Below are 16,837 nucleotides of genomic sequence, written 5' to 3' on the forward strand. Positions count from 1 at the left end.
CCCTTGGCTGGCTTCGAACCTGGGACCCTTCAGTCTGCAGGCCAACAATCTATCCATTGAGCCAAACCAGCTAGGGCAGTTACCATTTGTTATGACCAGATTTCGTGATTCCCAAAGACCACGAGGGAGCCGAGTCCGATGCAAAAGCAAAGAGCCTTTTAATCAAGCTAGCTCGAGCTCAGTCCCACACACACACACACCCACCGGCGCAGCGGCAAGGTGGAGAGGGAGAGAGGGAGAGAGGGAGAGAGGGAGAGAGGGAGAGAGGGAGAGAGGGAGGGGGGGGAGAGAGGGGGGGGAGAGAGAGAGAGAGAGAGAGAGAGAGAGAGAGAGAGAGAGAGAGAGAGAGAGAGAGTCAGCCCCCAAACGCGCTGATTTATAGGGGGCCTGGGAGAGGTAGGAGGGGTGAGGTAGTGTGGCCTCCGCTGATTGGTCGGGATCAGGTTGCACATGGGGGCAGGGCGCGGCTTACCTTCCCCTTGCATTTCTATTGGCTAATCCAAAAGTGTGGGTTGGGCTCTTGGAGAGGTTCTAGGGCAGGAACCTGACTCCACGAGGTGGAAGATATGGAACAAAGGGAACATGGAGTCGGTCTCTCCCCGCCCTTTCATTCCCCCCTTGTCTTGAAACTTACAGGCCCAATCATGGGTCGGTTTGTATTTCTACTGGACAACATTCCTGGGTCACGAGGGTACACCATCCCAAATTCCCTGTACTGATAAAATCGGAGACCCCAAGTCTTCCCGGTGTCCCATCCGGTAGCCTTCCTTCCCCCTCCAGCATCAGGCAGGTCGAGCACGCCATAGCTTGAGCTTGAGCAGGTTGCGTTGATCTCGATCAATGCTCCATTTGGTGACAAAGTCTTCCCGGATCTCAGATGGGTCCGCTGACCGGATGTGAGTGTGATGGACCCAGGTCGTGACGCCATCTACCTTGAGAGCGGTGGGGGTCGTCAGCACCACAACGTAGGGACCCTTCCAACGTGGCTCAAGGGTCTCCCAGCGGTGTCTCTTGTCGTAGACCCAGTCCCCGGGCTTATGCTGATGAGGAGTCGGGGGCTGGGCCGGTCTCGTAGATAGCGCGGAGGTGCGGCCAAATGTCCTCGTGCGCCCTCTGGAGCCCTCTCAAGGAAAGAAACAGTTCTTGACTTTCAAATTCTGTAAGAAATTCGGCTTTAAGGTTAGGGATAATAGGGGATGGCCGGACAAACATGATCTCATAAGGAGTAAAACCCAGGGTGTAGGGGGAGTTCCTAACCCGGTAAAGGAGAGCCACCCAGTCCCCGCCAGTCTCCATGGTCAATTTGGTAAGGGTCTCTTTTAGAGTTCTATTCATCCTTTCTACTTGCCCTGAGCTTTGGGGCCTATAAGCGCAATGCAATTTCCAATTTGCCCCAATGGCCTTGGCCACTGCCTGCGTTACCTGCGAGACAAAAGCTGGTCCATTGTCTGACCCTATCTCAGTGGGAAAATCGTACCTGGGCAAGATGTCTTTCAGCATATACCATCACCCCGTCTCCTCCTTTGCTTGGGGAAGCTTCCTAATGTGCTGTAACTCCTCCAGGGAATATCCTGGCTGAACTGGCAGAACTGGGTCTCCTGAGTCTGGGAGCTGTAGGGCCATGGTGAGGATCGGAGAAAGGGCTACTGCCTTGGCCGCCTGGTCAGCCCTGCGGTTTCCTCTTGCCACTGGGTCGTCAGCCTTCTGGTGTCCTTGGCAGTGTATGATGGCCAATTTGGCAGGGAGCCATAAGGCTGAGAGTAAGTCGAGTATCTCTTGTTTATTCTTTATAGTCCGCCCCTCTGCTGTTAGTAGCCCTCTCTCTTGGTAGATTGCCCCATGAACATGAGTGGTGGCGAACGCATACCGGCTGTCTGTGTAGATGTTGAGCCGCTTTCCAGCTCCCAGTGTCAGGGCCTTGGTGAGGGCCACAAGCTCTGCTCTCTGGGCTGACGTCCTGGAGGGTAGAACCTCTGCCCATGCAGTGTCCGTTTCAGTGACTACAGCCGCACCCGCATACCTGCTCCTGTCCCGTACGAAGCTGCTTCCATCCGTGAACCAGGTGACGTCTGCATCTGGAAGGGGCTGGTCGGTCAGGTCCTTCCGGAGCCCATGCACTTGCTCTAGGATTCCCAGGTCCTCGTGCAGGGCCTCGTTGAAGATGGTGGGCGAGTTCTTGAACCCGAGGTAACCAAGTCCACGTCAGTTGTCCGCTGTAGCCCTCTTCCGGGTCATGCCACTCAAAGGCGAACGGGTTTACTGCGGGGTGTAAGCGGCAAACTGAAAAAGGCATCCTTCAAATCTAACACAGTATACCAGACACGGGAGGGTGCCAGAGAGCTTAAGAGCGTGTATGGGTTGGGGACCGTTGGATGTATGTCCATAACTCTTTTATTTACTTCTCGGAGGTCCTGTACCGGCCGGTAGTCATTCGTGTGGGGCTTCTTGACTGGCAGGAGGGGGGTGTTCCAGGCAGACTGGCAGGGGGCCAGCACCCCTAGGCCCCTCAGTCTCCGAATGTGTGGCTGAATTCCCTTCCGGGCTTCCTGAGGCATGGGGTACTGTTTGATTCTCACAGGGCCTTCCCCTGGTTTTAACTCTACCAGGATTGGGGCCCTGTGGGCGGCGAGCCCCACTCCCCCTGTCTCCGCCCAAGCCGTGGGGAACTCCTGCAGCCATTCGTCTGTGCTGCCCTCTATTGGAGAGGCTTTTTGGTGAAGCCGGTACTCATCCTTCAGCCTTATGGTCAGGACCTGGATGGGGTGGCCCTTGCCTTCAGTAACCTGAGGCCCCCCTTGTCTGAAAGTTATCTGAGCTCCAATCTTAGTGAGCAAGTCTCGTCCTAACAGTGGGTAGGGGCATTCTGGAATTACCATAAAAGAGTGGGATACCCAGCCCGTCCCTAAATCCACCGTTCTTCGGGTAGTCCATGAATACTGGCTCATACCAGTTGCCCCTTGTACCCAAGACTTCTTATTTGTTAATTTTCCTTGAGGCGTACAGAGGACCGAGTGTTGCACTCCGGTGTCAACAAGGAAGTCAATGGGGGTCCCCTCCACTCTAAGAGTTACCCTGGGCTCGGGGAGGGGATCCGAACCCCGACTCCCCTAGTCACTCAGTTCATCTAGCTCCAGGACCTTCACTCGATCCACTTCACCTCCCTTTTTGCTGGCCCTTCTCGGGCACTCTTGTTTCCAGTGCCCTATCTCCCTACAGTAAGCACACTGATCTTTCTGCAGCTTCCGCCTCCCGCCCCGGGCGGTCCCCTTACCGTCCTCCTGGTTGCCGGCGAGTTGGCGGAGACGGCGGTTCCGTTCCTCGGAAGAGTCCGCGGTGGTGGCGAGCAGGATCTTAGCTAGGTCTCGGGTTTGTTTGCTGCTCGCAGCCGCCGCAGCGTGAGCCTGCCTTTCTTCCGGGGGCTCCCTGTTATTATACACCTTCTCGGCTACCTCCAGTAGGTCCTTTAAACTCTTCTCCCCCAGCCTATCTACTTTTTGCAGTTTCTTTTTAATATCCGCAGCCGATTGGTTTACAAAGCTTATGATCACAGCTGCCTTGTTTTCAGGAGCTTCTGGATTCATGGGGGTGTAGGTGCGGTATGCCTCCATGATCCGTTCTAAAAAGACAGCTGGAGACTCATCCCTTTCCTGCTGAACACTCCCTACCTTGGCCAAATTAGTTGGCTTTCTAGCAGCCATTCGGAGACCCCCCATTAGAGTCTGGCGGTAGACCCGGAGCCTCTCCTTACCTTCTGCCGTGTTGAAATCCCATTCAGGCCTAGTTAAGGGAAAAGAGACATCTATCTGGACCGGGTTGGTGGTTGGGTTCCCGTCCACGCCTGGAACCACTTTGCGGTCCTCATTGAGGATTCTTTCCCTCTCCTCAGTTGTGAACAGGACCTGTAAAAGCTGTTGGCAGTTGTCCCACGTGGGCTGGTGGGTGAAAAGGACAGAATCTAACAGAGCAATAAGCCCTGCTGGCTTCTCAGAGAACTTAGGATTCTGAGCCTTCCAGTTGTAAAGGTCACTAGTGGCAAAAGGCCAATAGTGATGGAGTTGATTGCCATCCGCATCTGGGGGCCCCGCGGCTCGTAAAGGTAGGGCTTTAATAGTGGAGTCAGGGGCTGTGGCAGACAGTTCCCTCTGAGCCCTTTGTCTAGTAAGAGGCGGGCTTCCCACTGGAACCGCAGCTGCTCCCGGAACTCCGCTCCCAGACGCTTCCGGAACTCCGCTCCCCGTGGCGTCCGCTTCCCCTCGCGTGGGAGGATCGCCCCCCTGTGGACTCCTAGGGGCCTGATATGAGGGAGGAAAGATTAGTTCCTCTTCAGTTCCCCCCTGAAAGACAGGGTAGAGGGGAGCTGATGGCGGGGTGAGATCCTTCTTCTTCACCTTCTCCGTTTCCTGCAAAGCAAGTATGGGTTTCAGCTCCAGGGGGTGCAGGGACAGAAAGGGCTTAAGCCACGAGGGTGGATCTTCCATGAGGTCCTGCCAAGTAATAATGTAAGGGAGTTGATCAGGATGTCTCTTCTTGGGCTGAAAGACGATGTCCCTCACCCGGTGGATGGTGGGGAGGTCGAAGGTCCCCTCCGGCGGCCACCCGACACTAAAAGTCGGCCACTCCCTAGAACAAAAAGTTTACCACCGGCCCTACTGGACCTCTACACTGAGGTTGCTAGTTCTTCCCTTAACCTCTTTAAAATGGTCAACCATAATGCTTAAAGGAGTGGTTTGAGTCTGTCCCATGATGTCCGTCAACAGAGTCCACAAAACAAAACAGAAAAACACAGACACAGACAAACAAAGGGCCCTTGAGACAAGCTTTCCAACGCAAGTCCATTGGAACAAAACTGACAAAACCGAAAGTGCGGACGACAGCCTCACGCCGATCGGTGGGAGCGACCCACCTCGTCCCAGAGGTTTCAGGGGAATACTCGTCCCTCCTGAAGGAGGATCGGGACGTCTCCCGATTCCTCCCGCCCGTGGTCCTCCGGTGAGTCCACCTAGACCGCTTCGGGCACTGCCAGAGATCCAGAAATGAGCTCACACAAAAGAGACAAGGAACAGACAGACACCTACCGTGGCCAGTCAGACTCTCCGGATCGGGAGTCCCTTGAGGTTCTTGGGGATCCCGGACGAGCCCCCAAATGTTATGCCCAGATTTCGTGATTCCCAAAGACCACGAGGGAGCCGAGTCCGATGCAAAAGCAAAGAGCCTTTTATTCAAGCTAGCTCGAGCTCAGTCCCACACACACACACCCCCACCGGCGCAGCGGCAAGGTGGAGAGGTGGAGAGGGAGAGAGGGAGAGAGGGAGAGAGGGAGAGAGGGAGGGGGGGGGGGAGAGAGAGAGAGAGAGAGAGAGAGAGAGAGAGAGAGAGTCAGCCCCCAAACGCGCTGATTTATAGGGGGCCTGGGAGAGGTAGGAGGGGTGAGGTAGTGTGGCCTCCGCTGATTGGTCGGGATCAGGTTGCACATGGGGGCAGGGCGCGGCTTACCTTCCCCTTGCATTTCTATTGGCTAATTCAAAAGTGTGGGTTGGGCTCTTGGAGAGGTTCTAGGGCAGGAACCTGACTCCACGAGGTGGAAGATATGGAACAAAGGGAACATGGAGTCGGTCTCTCCCCGCCCTTTCACCATTCTTCTTAGGTTTATGCAAACAATCGGGCCAAATTAAATACAATAGATAAATCAGTTTTGATTTGGCTCTTTTGATAAACATGGGGGTAATTTTGAGGAGAAAAATTCTATTTCAATAGAAGTTATTAAAACTGAAAGGTTTTCTTGGCTATATTGGAGAGGCCCCCTGGGCCAGGGACTGAGAGAGCATTTAGCAAACGGCTAGCAAGACACTGACACCTTCAACCCAACAGCTTCCAGGAACTGAATCCCGCCAACAAACTGGTGTGGAAGGGAGTCCTTCCACAGCCCAGCTGTCAGAGGAGACCCCAGTTCTGACACCAAGAAGGCAGCCTTGCTGAGAGACCCTGAAGCAGAGGAAACACCTAAGCCAGTGGTTGGCAAACTGCGGCTCGCGAGCCGCGGGGTTGCCGCTCTGTTGACTAATGAGTTTGCAGACCACTGACCTAAGCCATGTCAGAATCCCTTACCCACAGAAACTGTGTGATGATAAACGTGTGTTGTTTTAAATAGCTTAAAGCTTGTGGCAGTTCTTACACAGCAAGCAATACATAACTAATATAAACAACTAATCGGCGTTATTACCTCCCAGGAGTTAGCAATCTGGGAGGATCACTGTTATGGACTGAATGTTTCTATGCCCCCAAAATTCGAATATGGAAGCACTAGCTCCCAAGGCCTCCCCTCCCCCTACACGTGACTGTATCTGGGGCTTCTAAGGAAGTAATTAAGGTTAAGTGAGGTCATAAGGGTGGGGCCCCATCCAACGAGATCAGTCTCCTTTTATGAGAAGAGCTTGCGCAGGATCAAGCGTGCCAGACACAGTGACAACGCTGCAATCTACAAGCCAGGAAGAGTCCTCCCAGAAACTGGCCATGTCGGCACCAACGTCTTGGGCTTCCCGGCCTCCAGAACGGTGAGAAATTAGGTGTCTGTTGTTTAAGCCACTCCACTCATTCTGTTAGCTCACGCGGAGATAATTACCAACGGTTGTCTTGTTCGTTTTAGCCAGATTAACGGCAGAATTGAAATGACTGAATGGAAATACTGAAACCATCTAAGTTGTCTTCAAAGACTCAGTAATGATTTCATTCTTTCAGGGCCAATGTGTGCCAGGCATATAATCAGGATCCCTATCTTCGTGCAGCTTATATTTTAGTGAGGACGACAGAATAAATAATTAAAAAGAAATTAAACAGAAAGTTCTGGTTACGTGATAAGGACTACCAGCATAATGCAAATAAACAAAGATTAGATAAGTGGTCTGGGAAGGCCTGTATGAGGAAGGTGACATTGAGCTTTTGACTCATTGGAGAGTGAGTCAGCCATTGAACTAGGGCTAGTTACTAGGCAGTACCACACAGACTGGGACAAGTGTGGAGGCGCAGAGGCAGAAAGGAGCTTCGCATGCGGAAGGAAAAGAGAGGCCAGGCACGGCTGGTGTGGCTCAGTGGTCGAGCGTCAATCTGTGAGCCAGGAGGTCGCAGTTTGATTCCCGGTTGGGGCATATGCCTAGGTTGTGCGCTCAATCCCCGGTGGGGTATGTGCGGGAGGCAGCCTATCCATGGTTCTCTCTCATTGTTGATGTTGATGTTTCTGCTCTCTCTCCCTCTTCCTTCCTCTCTCAAATAAATTAAAATACTTTAGAAAAAAAAAAAAATAAAGAAAAAAGAAGAAAAAGAAGAGAGGCCAGGAGGGAGGGCTGAAGCACAGCCAGGAAGGGGAAGAGTTTGAGATGAGGCTGGAGAGAGAATTAAGAGCAGGATTTTGTAGGCCATTGTTCAGCTTGATTTTATTCTAAGAGCAATGGGAAGCCATGACATGTGGGTTTAATGCAGGGGGTGATAAATCTGGAGCATGTCCTGAAAACCCAGCTACTATATGGAGAATGGTCTGGAGAGAAGCATGAGAAGAAGTGGGAGGGGTACCGAGCCTCCGTAATGGACTAAGAGAAGACAGTGGCTAAGATTGGGGTGGTGGCAGAGGATGTGGAGAGAAGGGAACGGATCTCAGATGCATGTTGGAGGTGGCATCAATGGGACTCGGTCATAGTTTGGCTATGGGTAGTGAGGGAAGGAAGGAATCACGGAGACTGACCGCTGCTTTGGCTCAGTTACTGTGCTGTTGACTGAGAGGCAGAAACTAGAGGAGGCAGAGGTTTGGGGCAGGTTCTGATCCACATGCTATTGTGGTTCTCTTCTCTTGCATGCAAATGGCGAAGGCACATCATTCTTCAACACATAAACACACATCTAAAAGGGGAATGAGAATTTAAAGAAAAGACTGCTTAAGAGTAGCAGTGCTCATTGGATGAAAGTGCTAATGTTATTTTTACTTTAGTGACTCACAAATCTGGTTTTAAACTATTTTACAAAGTGTGCACCAGTAAATAGCCAAATGAATCACTGTGCTTCATTACTGGGCTGAGAATCTCCATCTCACCCAGTATCTCCAATGATCACCCACTAAGTGACACTGAGTCACAAGCCAGGTCGCTCCCAGTATGTGAAGAGGTTCTGCCAAGAACATTTGTGTGCATTTTTTGGATTCGAATGCACTATGAACCTGAGAACCAGTTTAAGAATTCTTCCCTCTATGTATACGACATTGCAATCGGAACGAAACTTAAGATGCTGGTTGAAAACATCTCCCCACTTCTGAGCAGCTGGTAGAAACGGCGTTGGGGTGGGCCAGGGCTGGGGTGAAGGGCAGGCAGTGGCAGTGGAGACAGGAAGCAGCTGGAGGGAGTGGGCAGAGGCTCTGAGAATAGGCACTGAAAGGCCACACTGTCTTAACCACAGACTGGTAATTGGCTTTATCTCACTCTCCACTTTTCCTTGGCTCAAGTTTTATCCTTACTTGGGACCTAAAAGTTGGGGATGTGTGAACACCTAGCTCATTACCCATGTGTGAAATTTTAGTTGCACTAGAGGCCTTGTGCACGAAATTCATGCACGGGTAGGGTCCCTAGGCCTCACGGGTGATCAGGATTGGACGGGGCCTTCCAGCTGCTGGCTGGGGCCTTCCTTCATTCTGAACCACACCCTGATGGTCAAGCGCACATCATAGTGAGTGATTGAACTCCCGGTCTCCAGGTAGAACTCCCAAGGGGACACTTTGCATATTAGCCTTTTATATATATAGATTAGGTTGCAGTGACTGGGTGTATGTTTAGATCCTTTCCAGAATGGAAACATGATTCCAAAACAGCATTCTTGCTTTCAGAGTTCATAACCTCTATCTCCAGCCCTGGCTTCTCACCTCAGCTCCTGAACCATGTTTCCAATCGCCTGTGAGACCCAATTATCTTCCTGTTTCTTGTTTCATTTACTGATAGCTCCATTCATTCTGTCACCCTCGAACCTTTGTAATCATTTTTGTCTCCTTCCACTTCATCACCTCCTACAACCAGGATTAACAACCCTGCCTAAATCTCTTTCAACCTGGTTCCCTCTTTAACTCCTTTATTTCAAGCGTCATCATCTTTTACCTGAACCCTGGCAAGATTCTTCAACTTGAAAATCTCTCCCAGTTCAAATTCATTCCCTACGCTTTTGAGTGATTTTTCAAAACATATAAATGTAATCTCGTTCAGTTTTAAACTTTCAATGGCTTCCCCAGCTATAAAGAAGATAAAATTCAAATCTCTCAGAATGGCTTCAGGCCTCTCAGCTCAAAGGCCAGCACTTCCAAGAGATCTTGTCTGGCCACACTTTCTTTTTTTTTTTAATTAAAAAAAAATATATTTTATTGATTTTTTTACAGAGAGGGAGAGGGATAGAGAACTAGAAACATAGATGAGAGAGAAACATTGATCAGCTGCCTACTGCACACCCTCTACTGGGGATGTGCCCGAAACCAAGGTACACGCCCTTGACTGGAATCGAACCTGGGACCCTTCAGTCTGCAGGCCGACGCTCTATCCACTGAGCCAAACCGGTCAGGGCTGGCCACCCTTTCTCAAGTTGACCTCCCCATAATTCTAACACCTAATTTATCTCTTTCAAGGTTCTTAATCACAAGCTGTAACCCCCACCTCTGACTATGGGTTTATTATTTGCCCCAAACCCCCAGAATTTAAGGTCTAAGTGGGTCAGAGATCCTCCCTGTATTTTTCATAGTGGGAAGTAACCCCAACTTAGCACGTTTTGCTTTTTAATTTTTCCCTCTACCTGATATGCTTATCTACTTATCAAATATTGTTTTCTATCATGATTTCTTTTCTTCCCCCTTCCTGTTGTCATCTTTTTAAAAAAAATATTTTTATTTTTTAATTTTTTAAAAATATATTTTTAGTGATTTCAGAGAGGAAGGGAGAGGGATAGAGAGATAGAAACATCAATGATGAGAGCGAACCATTGATTCGCTGCCTCCTGCACGCCCCTTATTGGGGGATTGAGCCTGCAACCCAGGCATGTGTCCTGACCAGGAATCGAACTGTGACCTCCATAGGATATTTTTCCATTGATTTTTAGGGAGAGTGGAAGAGAGGGAAAGACAGAGAGAAATATCAATGTGAAAGAAACACATCAATAGGTTGCCTCCTGCACCCGTCCTGACCAGGGCTGGGGCTGGGGAGGAGCCTGCAATGGGAATTGAACCCGGGACCCTTTGGTTCGCCGGCCAACGCTCTATCCACTGAGCCAAACCATCTAGAGCAAGTCTTAACTTTTCTATCAGGACATTTCTAAATTCACCTCCTATGTAAAATCCACCTTCACTCCATCTGCAAATATAGTTCCTTTTAATCGTCTTGGGCAAGCAACATTACAAATCTCGTTCAGTCGCACTGCCTCGCTGCGTCAGTCTATGGAAGGCTGAAACTAAAGTGGTGCGGGGCAGCTCCAGACTGATGTCCATCTCTCCTTTTCCCTGAGATGCCCGGCAGAGGACAGCCCTGAGCTCAAGAAGTTCCCCTTCCTGAATTCAAAAAGCCCATCATCAGTGCCATCTTTATGAGCAAGTTTTAAGACCACTGCCTTAATATTTTATTGGTTTCTCTGCATCTCAGATTTTCTTTTTTTTTTTTAAAATATATTTTATTGATTTTTTACAGAGAGGAAGGGAGAGAGATAGAGAGTTAGAAACATCGATGAGAGAGAAACATCGATCAGCTGCCTCCTGCACACCTCCTACTGGGGATGTGCCCACAACCAAGGTACGTGCCCTCGACCGGAATCGAACCTGGGACCTTTCAGTCCACAGGCTGACGCTGTATCCACTGAGCCAAACCGGTTTCGGCTGGATCTCAGATTTTCAAACTTTTAAGGACAGGTCTGCTCTTGGGTCCTTAAGCAAGGCCGCCTTGGTGACAAGAGGGTAAGAAGTAAGCAGAAGACTTGAGAATCAAATACAGGTCTGCCTCCAGGCAGTGCTGTTCAGCAGAAATGACGCAGGCACATACAATTTGACATTTCCTAGTAGCCACACTTGAAAAAAATGTAAGGAGGAACTGGTGAAATGGACTTTCCCAATGCTTTCTTTAATGCCACACATCCAAAACAATATGAAATATCATCCATGAGGCAGCTGACATTCTTTTGTTCATACCATCTCGGAAATCTGTGTGTACTTGGCGGTTACATCACTTCCTTGCGAGCACGCAAAAGGCCCACGTGGTAGGTAAATGGCTATCATATTGGATGACGCAGGTTTGGACTCTGCATTTTTCCCACTGAGCCGTCAGTCCTGGAATGCTGGTCCCACTGCATGTTCTGGGGGGGGAGGGGTAAGGGACATCCTTTGTTAAATTTCCGCTGTAGAGTTAAGGAATTTAAAACTTTAACTTCACCGGTATTGGTTCCTTCCTGCCCCGCCCTTCCATCTACCTGCGTGATGCTTTATAACGCGTTCGATTAGAAGATGGGAGGAATATTCGAGTGGAGCCTGGCTCAGGCTGGGTTTCTCACGCTTTTGCTGGGGGTGGGAGGCAAGGCTCCCAGGCCCCACCCTAGGGAGGGGCTAGGGCTGGGACGCACAGCCTCAGGGAAACTGAGGCGGATTTGATAGGATAGATCAAAGGGCAACAGGACCCGCTTCTAAAGCCAAGGGTTGTCACCGTCCCATTTTCTTCTGAGCGACGGCTTGATCAGTCCGTTCCGCCGCTGGTTACGGAGTAAAATGAGCTCGTGTTACAGAACGGGCGTTCACCGTCCTGCCTTGCGAACTTATTCATTCAACAAACCCTTCTCAAGAGCCCGCGTAGGTGCATCCGTGGGCAGAAGAGCCGACAAGCGCTGGGTCCGGGGAATTCCGGCTAGGGGAAGGTGGGTCCCAAAGACACCTCTGCACCCCTCTTTGCACGACCACTTTCAACAAGAATGAGGTTGAGTCTCACTTTGCATAGCAGTAGGAAGCAGTTGGGTAACTTGTTACAACCGCAAGGCATTCCCGCCCCCCCCCCCCCCAACCACGTGGCCGCGTTCTGCGCCCCGCGCTCGCTGGGTACACGGGGCACCCGTGGGCGCCTCGGTCCCCTCCAAGCGCCCCCACAGGCACCGCGACCTCAGGCGACGAGAACCGCGGGACCTCACAATGCGCCGGAAGCGGCCCCTCGCGGTCCCGGTGTCTCTCCGAGCCCCTCCTCGCGCCGTCCGGGCCGCGTCGTTCCCGTCGTCCACGGGAGCATCCCCGCTGGACAGACCTCCCGCCACCCGGAGCCTCCCGCTCCACTCGCTCACACACAGTGCACTCCTCGCGGAGGCATGTGGGGATTGCGGCGGAAATTGCTCGGCCGTCCGCCGCCTCAGGAACTACATTTCCCGTGAGGCTTCGCGGCGCCGGGTGGCCTCTGCGCAGGCGCGCGCACGGCGTGCGTGGCGGCGTCAGTGGTTCTAGAACGTTGCTGTGGTAGCGCTCGGGCGCCATGTTAGGACGAGGGGGAAGGAGGAGAAGCGCTTAAAGCGGCGGGAGCGGGTGCGGGAGTGGGGTTGGACCCTGGGCTGCGGCAGGCCCCCCCCTCCCTCCCGCCTCAGTGGATCATGCCCAGGGCGGCAGCGGCGGCGGTTGCGGGGGGGAAGTGACTGGGCGGTGCCGGCGCAGGAGACGATGCCGTTGTAAGTCATTTGTGTTCTGTTTCCTTTCGCATGCTGGCGGGGCCTTGGGGGCGTCGGGGCCGGAGGAGAGGGTGGCGCGCGAGCCGGGCCCTCGCCCCGCGGGGGAGGTCGGCGGGACTGGGGTTCTTCCTGTTTCCTCACCCACTCGCTGCCGCACTTCCCCTGGTGCTCGGTCCCCACTTCCCCCACCCCTTCCTGGCCTCGGTCGCCGGCGGGCCGGGGCCTTCCCCTTCCGGGAGAGCCGGGAATCTAGCCCCACTACTCCCGCTTCTCCGCCCCGGCCCCCAGACCCAAACAAAACCCAAGCGGGGTGCGGCGGCGGCGGCGGGGAAGGGAGGCCCTGCTCGCCGCGGGTCTGCGCGCGCCTCCGGAGCATTTTGCTGCTGCTGGTCCCGGTCTCCCTCCGCTGCGTCCCTCTCTCCGCGTTTCCTGGATGCCCAAGCCGTGTCCCCGCATTAACCCCCTTTCCACGTCGGAGGTTGCTGGAGCACTAGTTCAAAGCCCGGTTCGGAGCGTGGGGCCCCGCTGTTTGAACCCTCCTCCCCCACCCTCCGCCGCCCGGAGAGGGGCGCTAGCCGGGGTGCCCTCCGACACGCGTCAGCTTCCGTGTCGCTCGCCCCGGTTTGTTTTGATGGGATTTGCACGGGCTTGCAACATGCTTCCTTCTCCCTCCACCTCTTCGGGATACTTTGTGTTTTTCTGATTGTAGACCTAAAACAGTCGCTTTGTGCCTTCTAATCTCGTAGGCCTGCATTTTATACTTTTAGAAAGTTTCCCCCTTCTCATTGAAAGAAGGAGATGTAATCTTAGAAATCGTTGTTGGGATAGAAAGGTTACAGCTTATTTTCTGCGTTTATACAGCTGTGTCGAGGCCTAAATAGTGAGACTGCATTTCTGCCCGTTTTGAAGAATTCAGAGTAAGAGTGCCCCTTTCAGACCGGGGAGGGAGGAAGGTTGTTTCTTTGTAGCTCCAAAACGAAGTATGTCATTGACACTTGAATTTTTACTTAAATGCAAAATAATGGTTTCTAGACACCTACTGTAGCACGTCAGGTTCTTTTTTTTTTTTTTTAAAGTAAAGACAGTTTCTTCTTTGCACCTATCAATGATAGTTTTACAGTTTTATTTAGATAGGGTGGGGCAAAAGTAGGTTTCGAGTTGTGAGTATGAGAAACAGTTTATTCTTGTATTATTTATTAGTTATTTTATTCCATACAAACAACTGTAAATCTGTCCCCTCACCCTGTATATATATGTGTGTGTATATGTGTGCATGTCTCTCTTTACAGGTGAGGCTCTACCTTTGACACAGACTTTAAAGACATCTACTGCTTTTTACACAATAGTTTAAAAAGGAATTGCATACTCCTTTTTTTCCCCCACACACTCAATTTGTTAAGAGGCTTAGCAACATATTTTAGTAATGAGAATATTTGTTAGTATTCATTAAATATGTAGACCTAAGATCTTAGAATCTGCATTTCCCTAATTGATGCATCCTTTCATAGAACGGTGAGAAGAGGCACCAGTAGCACCATGTCTAAGCAAGGTTTTTGTGGCCTTCAGTTCAGCAGCACTTAAACCTAAATGTTTGCAGTGATGCCATGTGACTTTGTGTTAGCTCACATTTTGTTGCTGCTTTTGAAAAGGGACTTCTCTTTCTGATAATCATGTCTGTATTTAAAAATTGATCAGTGATAGGAAATGTATGCATTAAAAGGCTCAAGTAATAATTTGTTTTTCTAGAAAGTAAAAGGCCATTTATACCTACTTTTCCCAAACTTTTTTTTTTTTTAATATATTTTATTGATTTTTACAGAGAGGAAGAGAGAGGGATAGAGAGTTAGAAACATCGATGAGAGACATCGATCAGCTGCCTCCTGCACACCCCCTACTGGGGATGTGCCCGCAACCCAGGTACATGCCCTTGACCGGAATCGAACCTGGGACCCTTGAGTCTGCAGGCCGATGCTCTATCCACTGAGCCAAACAGGTTAGGGCTACTTTTCCCAAACTTTCTTTGAGGAGGGATGTATACATTTCCTTTGAAAACCTAGGTGCTTCAAATTCTTTGACAGTAGTTCAAATGTATAAGCTGGAAGACAGAGTCAGGACAGCAAATTTATGCGGGGTTATTGCCTTTCCAATGTGCTGCTTGAAATGTGAACAATATGGCAAAATTAGCTATCCCTCTCATTTTTAACCCTACGTGCACAACAAAAGACCAAATCTGCCTAGTTAGATAGACCTTTTCCCTCATTCATTTGCTTTGTTTTTCATGTTCTGGTGTCAGCTGTCTTTAATTTTTGTTCCTTTGAAGTTTTGAATTGTGATTTTTAGGCTATATTAGATTTGACTTTCACTTTAATTTTTGGCATGCCTGTCCTGTCAAATTTGGGTGGGTAGGTAGGGTTGAGGCATAGACCACTGGTGAGTTGTCAGACTGGACCAAATCAAAATAAATTATTGAAGTTTAGGTCATTACACAACATTGTGAACAAGCCCATATTTTGTCTAAAAATCATATATAATTGCATATATATAATTTTGAAAGGTTCATATGATTTAAGAGCCATGGTGCTGAAAGCTTCCAACAATTTTGATGGTAATGGGGCTCATTAATAGTTTCTCACATTTTGGGCTGTATAATCGCTTCCATGGGGCTGTCCTGTGTATTTTAGAGTGCATGACAGCATTCCTGCCCCTCTGCTTGCTAGGTTTCAGCAGCCCCACCTTCCCATCTTCCTAGTAGTGACAACCAAAAAAAGACTAGATCTTGCCGTATGTACTCTGGGGCAAAATCTTTTTGTTGAGAACCATTGCATTGATACAGAGTATAATGCCCTGATGGAAACTATATTCCGATTTCTGTGCTGGTCAGATCATTATTTGCATCAGCTCAGTTCTGGCTGTCACACTTAAAACACTTCAAGGAGAGTAACCAGTATCAGTGACCTAGCATTTATGCCACATTCATAGACTGTTGTGAAAGTTACTGGAAGAGATATTTAGCAAGAAACTTGGAGGATACAGTAGCTTTTCTCCCAAATATTTGTGGGGCTGTCACAAAAAGGGATTGGAGTAGTTTCATGTGGTCATCACAGTTGGAACTGGGACATGTTGGTGGATACTAATATTGTTTGTAGCAGTGGTTCACAGAGTGATCTGTGGCAGCCTTGGCGTGTGGGAGTTCCTGAGATCCTTTTAAGGAGTACATAAAATCCAGACTATTTTCAAAACAGTGCTGAGATATGTTTTTATACTCTATTGACACTTGTACCAATGGTGCAAAAGAAATGGCTAATACTATTCAGGACTTAGGAAGAATCAAGGCAGAGTTAGCATTGTACTAGTAGTCATTGTATTTCTCCAACGTACACAAGTTTTTAAAAAGTTCTTGATAAATCAGTAATGTTCTTTTTATTAAATCTTTACCCTTGAGTTTGTCTTTTATTTTTTTTTAATTTTTAAAAAAATATATTTTATTGATTTTTTTAGGGAGATGGATAGAGTTAGAAACATCGATGAGAGAGAAACATTGATCAGTTGCCTCCTGCACACCCCCTACTGGGGATGTGCCCGCAACCAAGGTACATGCCCTTGACCAGAATCGAACCTGAGACCTTTCAGTCTGCAGGGAGAAGCTCTATCCACTGAGCCAAACCGGCTAGGGCTTGAGTTTGTCTTTTAAACATTCTGTGATAAAATGGGAATTACACATAAAGCTATATCTAAAAAGTAGAACGGCTGTTTTTTGAGAAGGACACATGTATGATGGATTTGTGAAGCACTAAACTACTGCTTTTCTCATGAAGCTCTGTTTTTACCTGAAAAAAAAAAAAACAAGTGATGAGCTGTGGGTAGCCATACTTGACTATTTAGCATTTACTTGAAAATGAAGTGAGCCCTGCCTTTTTAAGGAAAATAACAGTACTTGTGGTCAATGATAAAATTTGAGCTTTCAAGCCAAAATTAGAATTTTGGAAAGCTTGTTTCTGCCAATGTGATGCTTGAGAGCCTCTCAACAATTAAACATGTTTCTGATTGATTAGTGGTGATATTAATCTGTATAGTTTTTTGGATAGTGTGTAATAATGTGTCAGCATCTGGAAGATATGTATAATTTAATGAGCCCACATTTTCCAAA

At 49.5% G+C, this 16,837-nt stretch overlaps 1 protein-coding gene across 2 annotated transcripts in view; it reads left to right on the forward strand.

Annotated features, from left to right (window-relative positions):
- The first annotated feature begins 12,450 nt into the window (after positions 1-12,450).
- The window catches only part of PAPOLA (poly(A) polymerase alpha), a 58,538-nt gene continuing 54,151 nt past the window's right edge, over positions 12,451-16,837 (forward strand). For both annotated transcript variants that reach the window (XM_080684749.1, XM_080684750.1), the window contains exon 1: positions 12,451-12,690. In XM_080684749.1, coding sequence (XP_080540875.1) covers positions 12,683-12,690 — 8 coding nt within the window. In that variant the 5' untranslated portion in view covers positions 12,451-12,682. The remainder of the gene's footprint in view (positions 12,691-16,837) is intronic.

Source organism: Plecotus auritus (assembly GCF_963455305.1).
Source record: "Plecotus auritus genome assembly, chromosome: 1".
NCBI lineage: Eukaryota > Metazoa > Chordata > Mammalia > Chiroptera > Vespertilionidae > Plecotus > Plecotus auritus.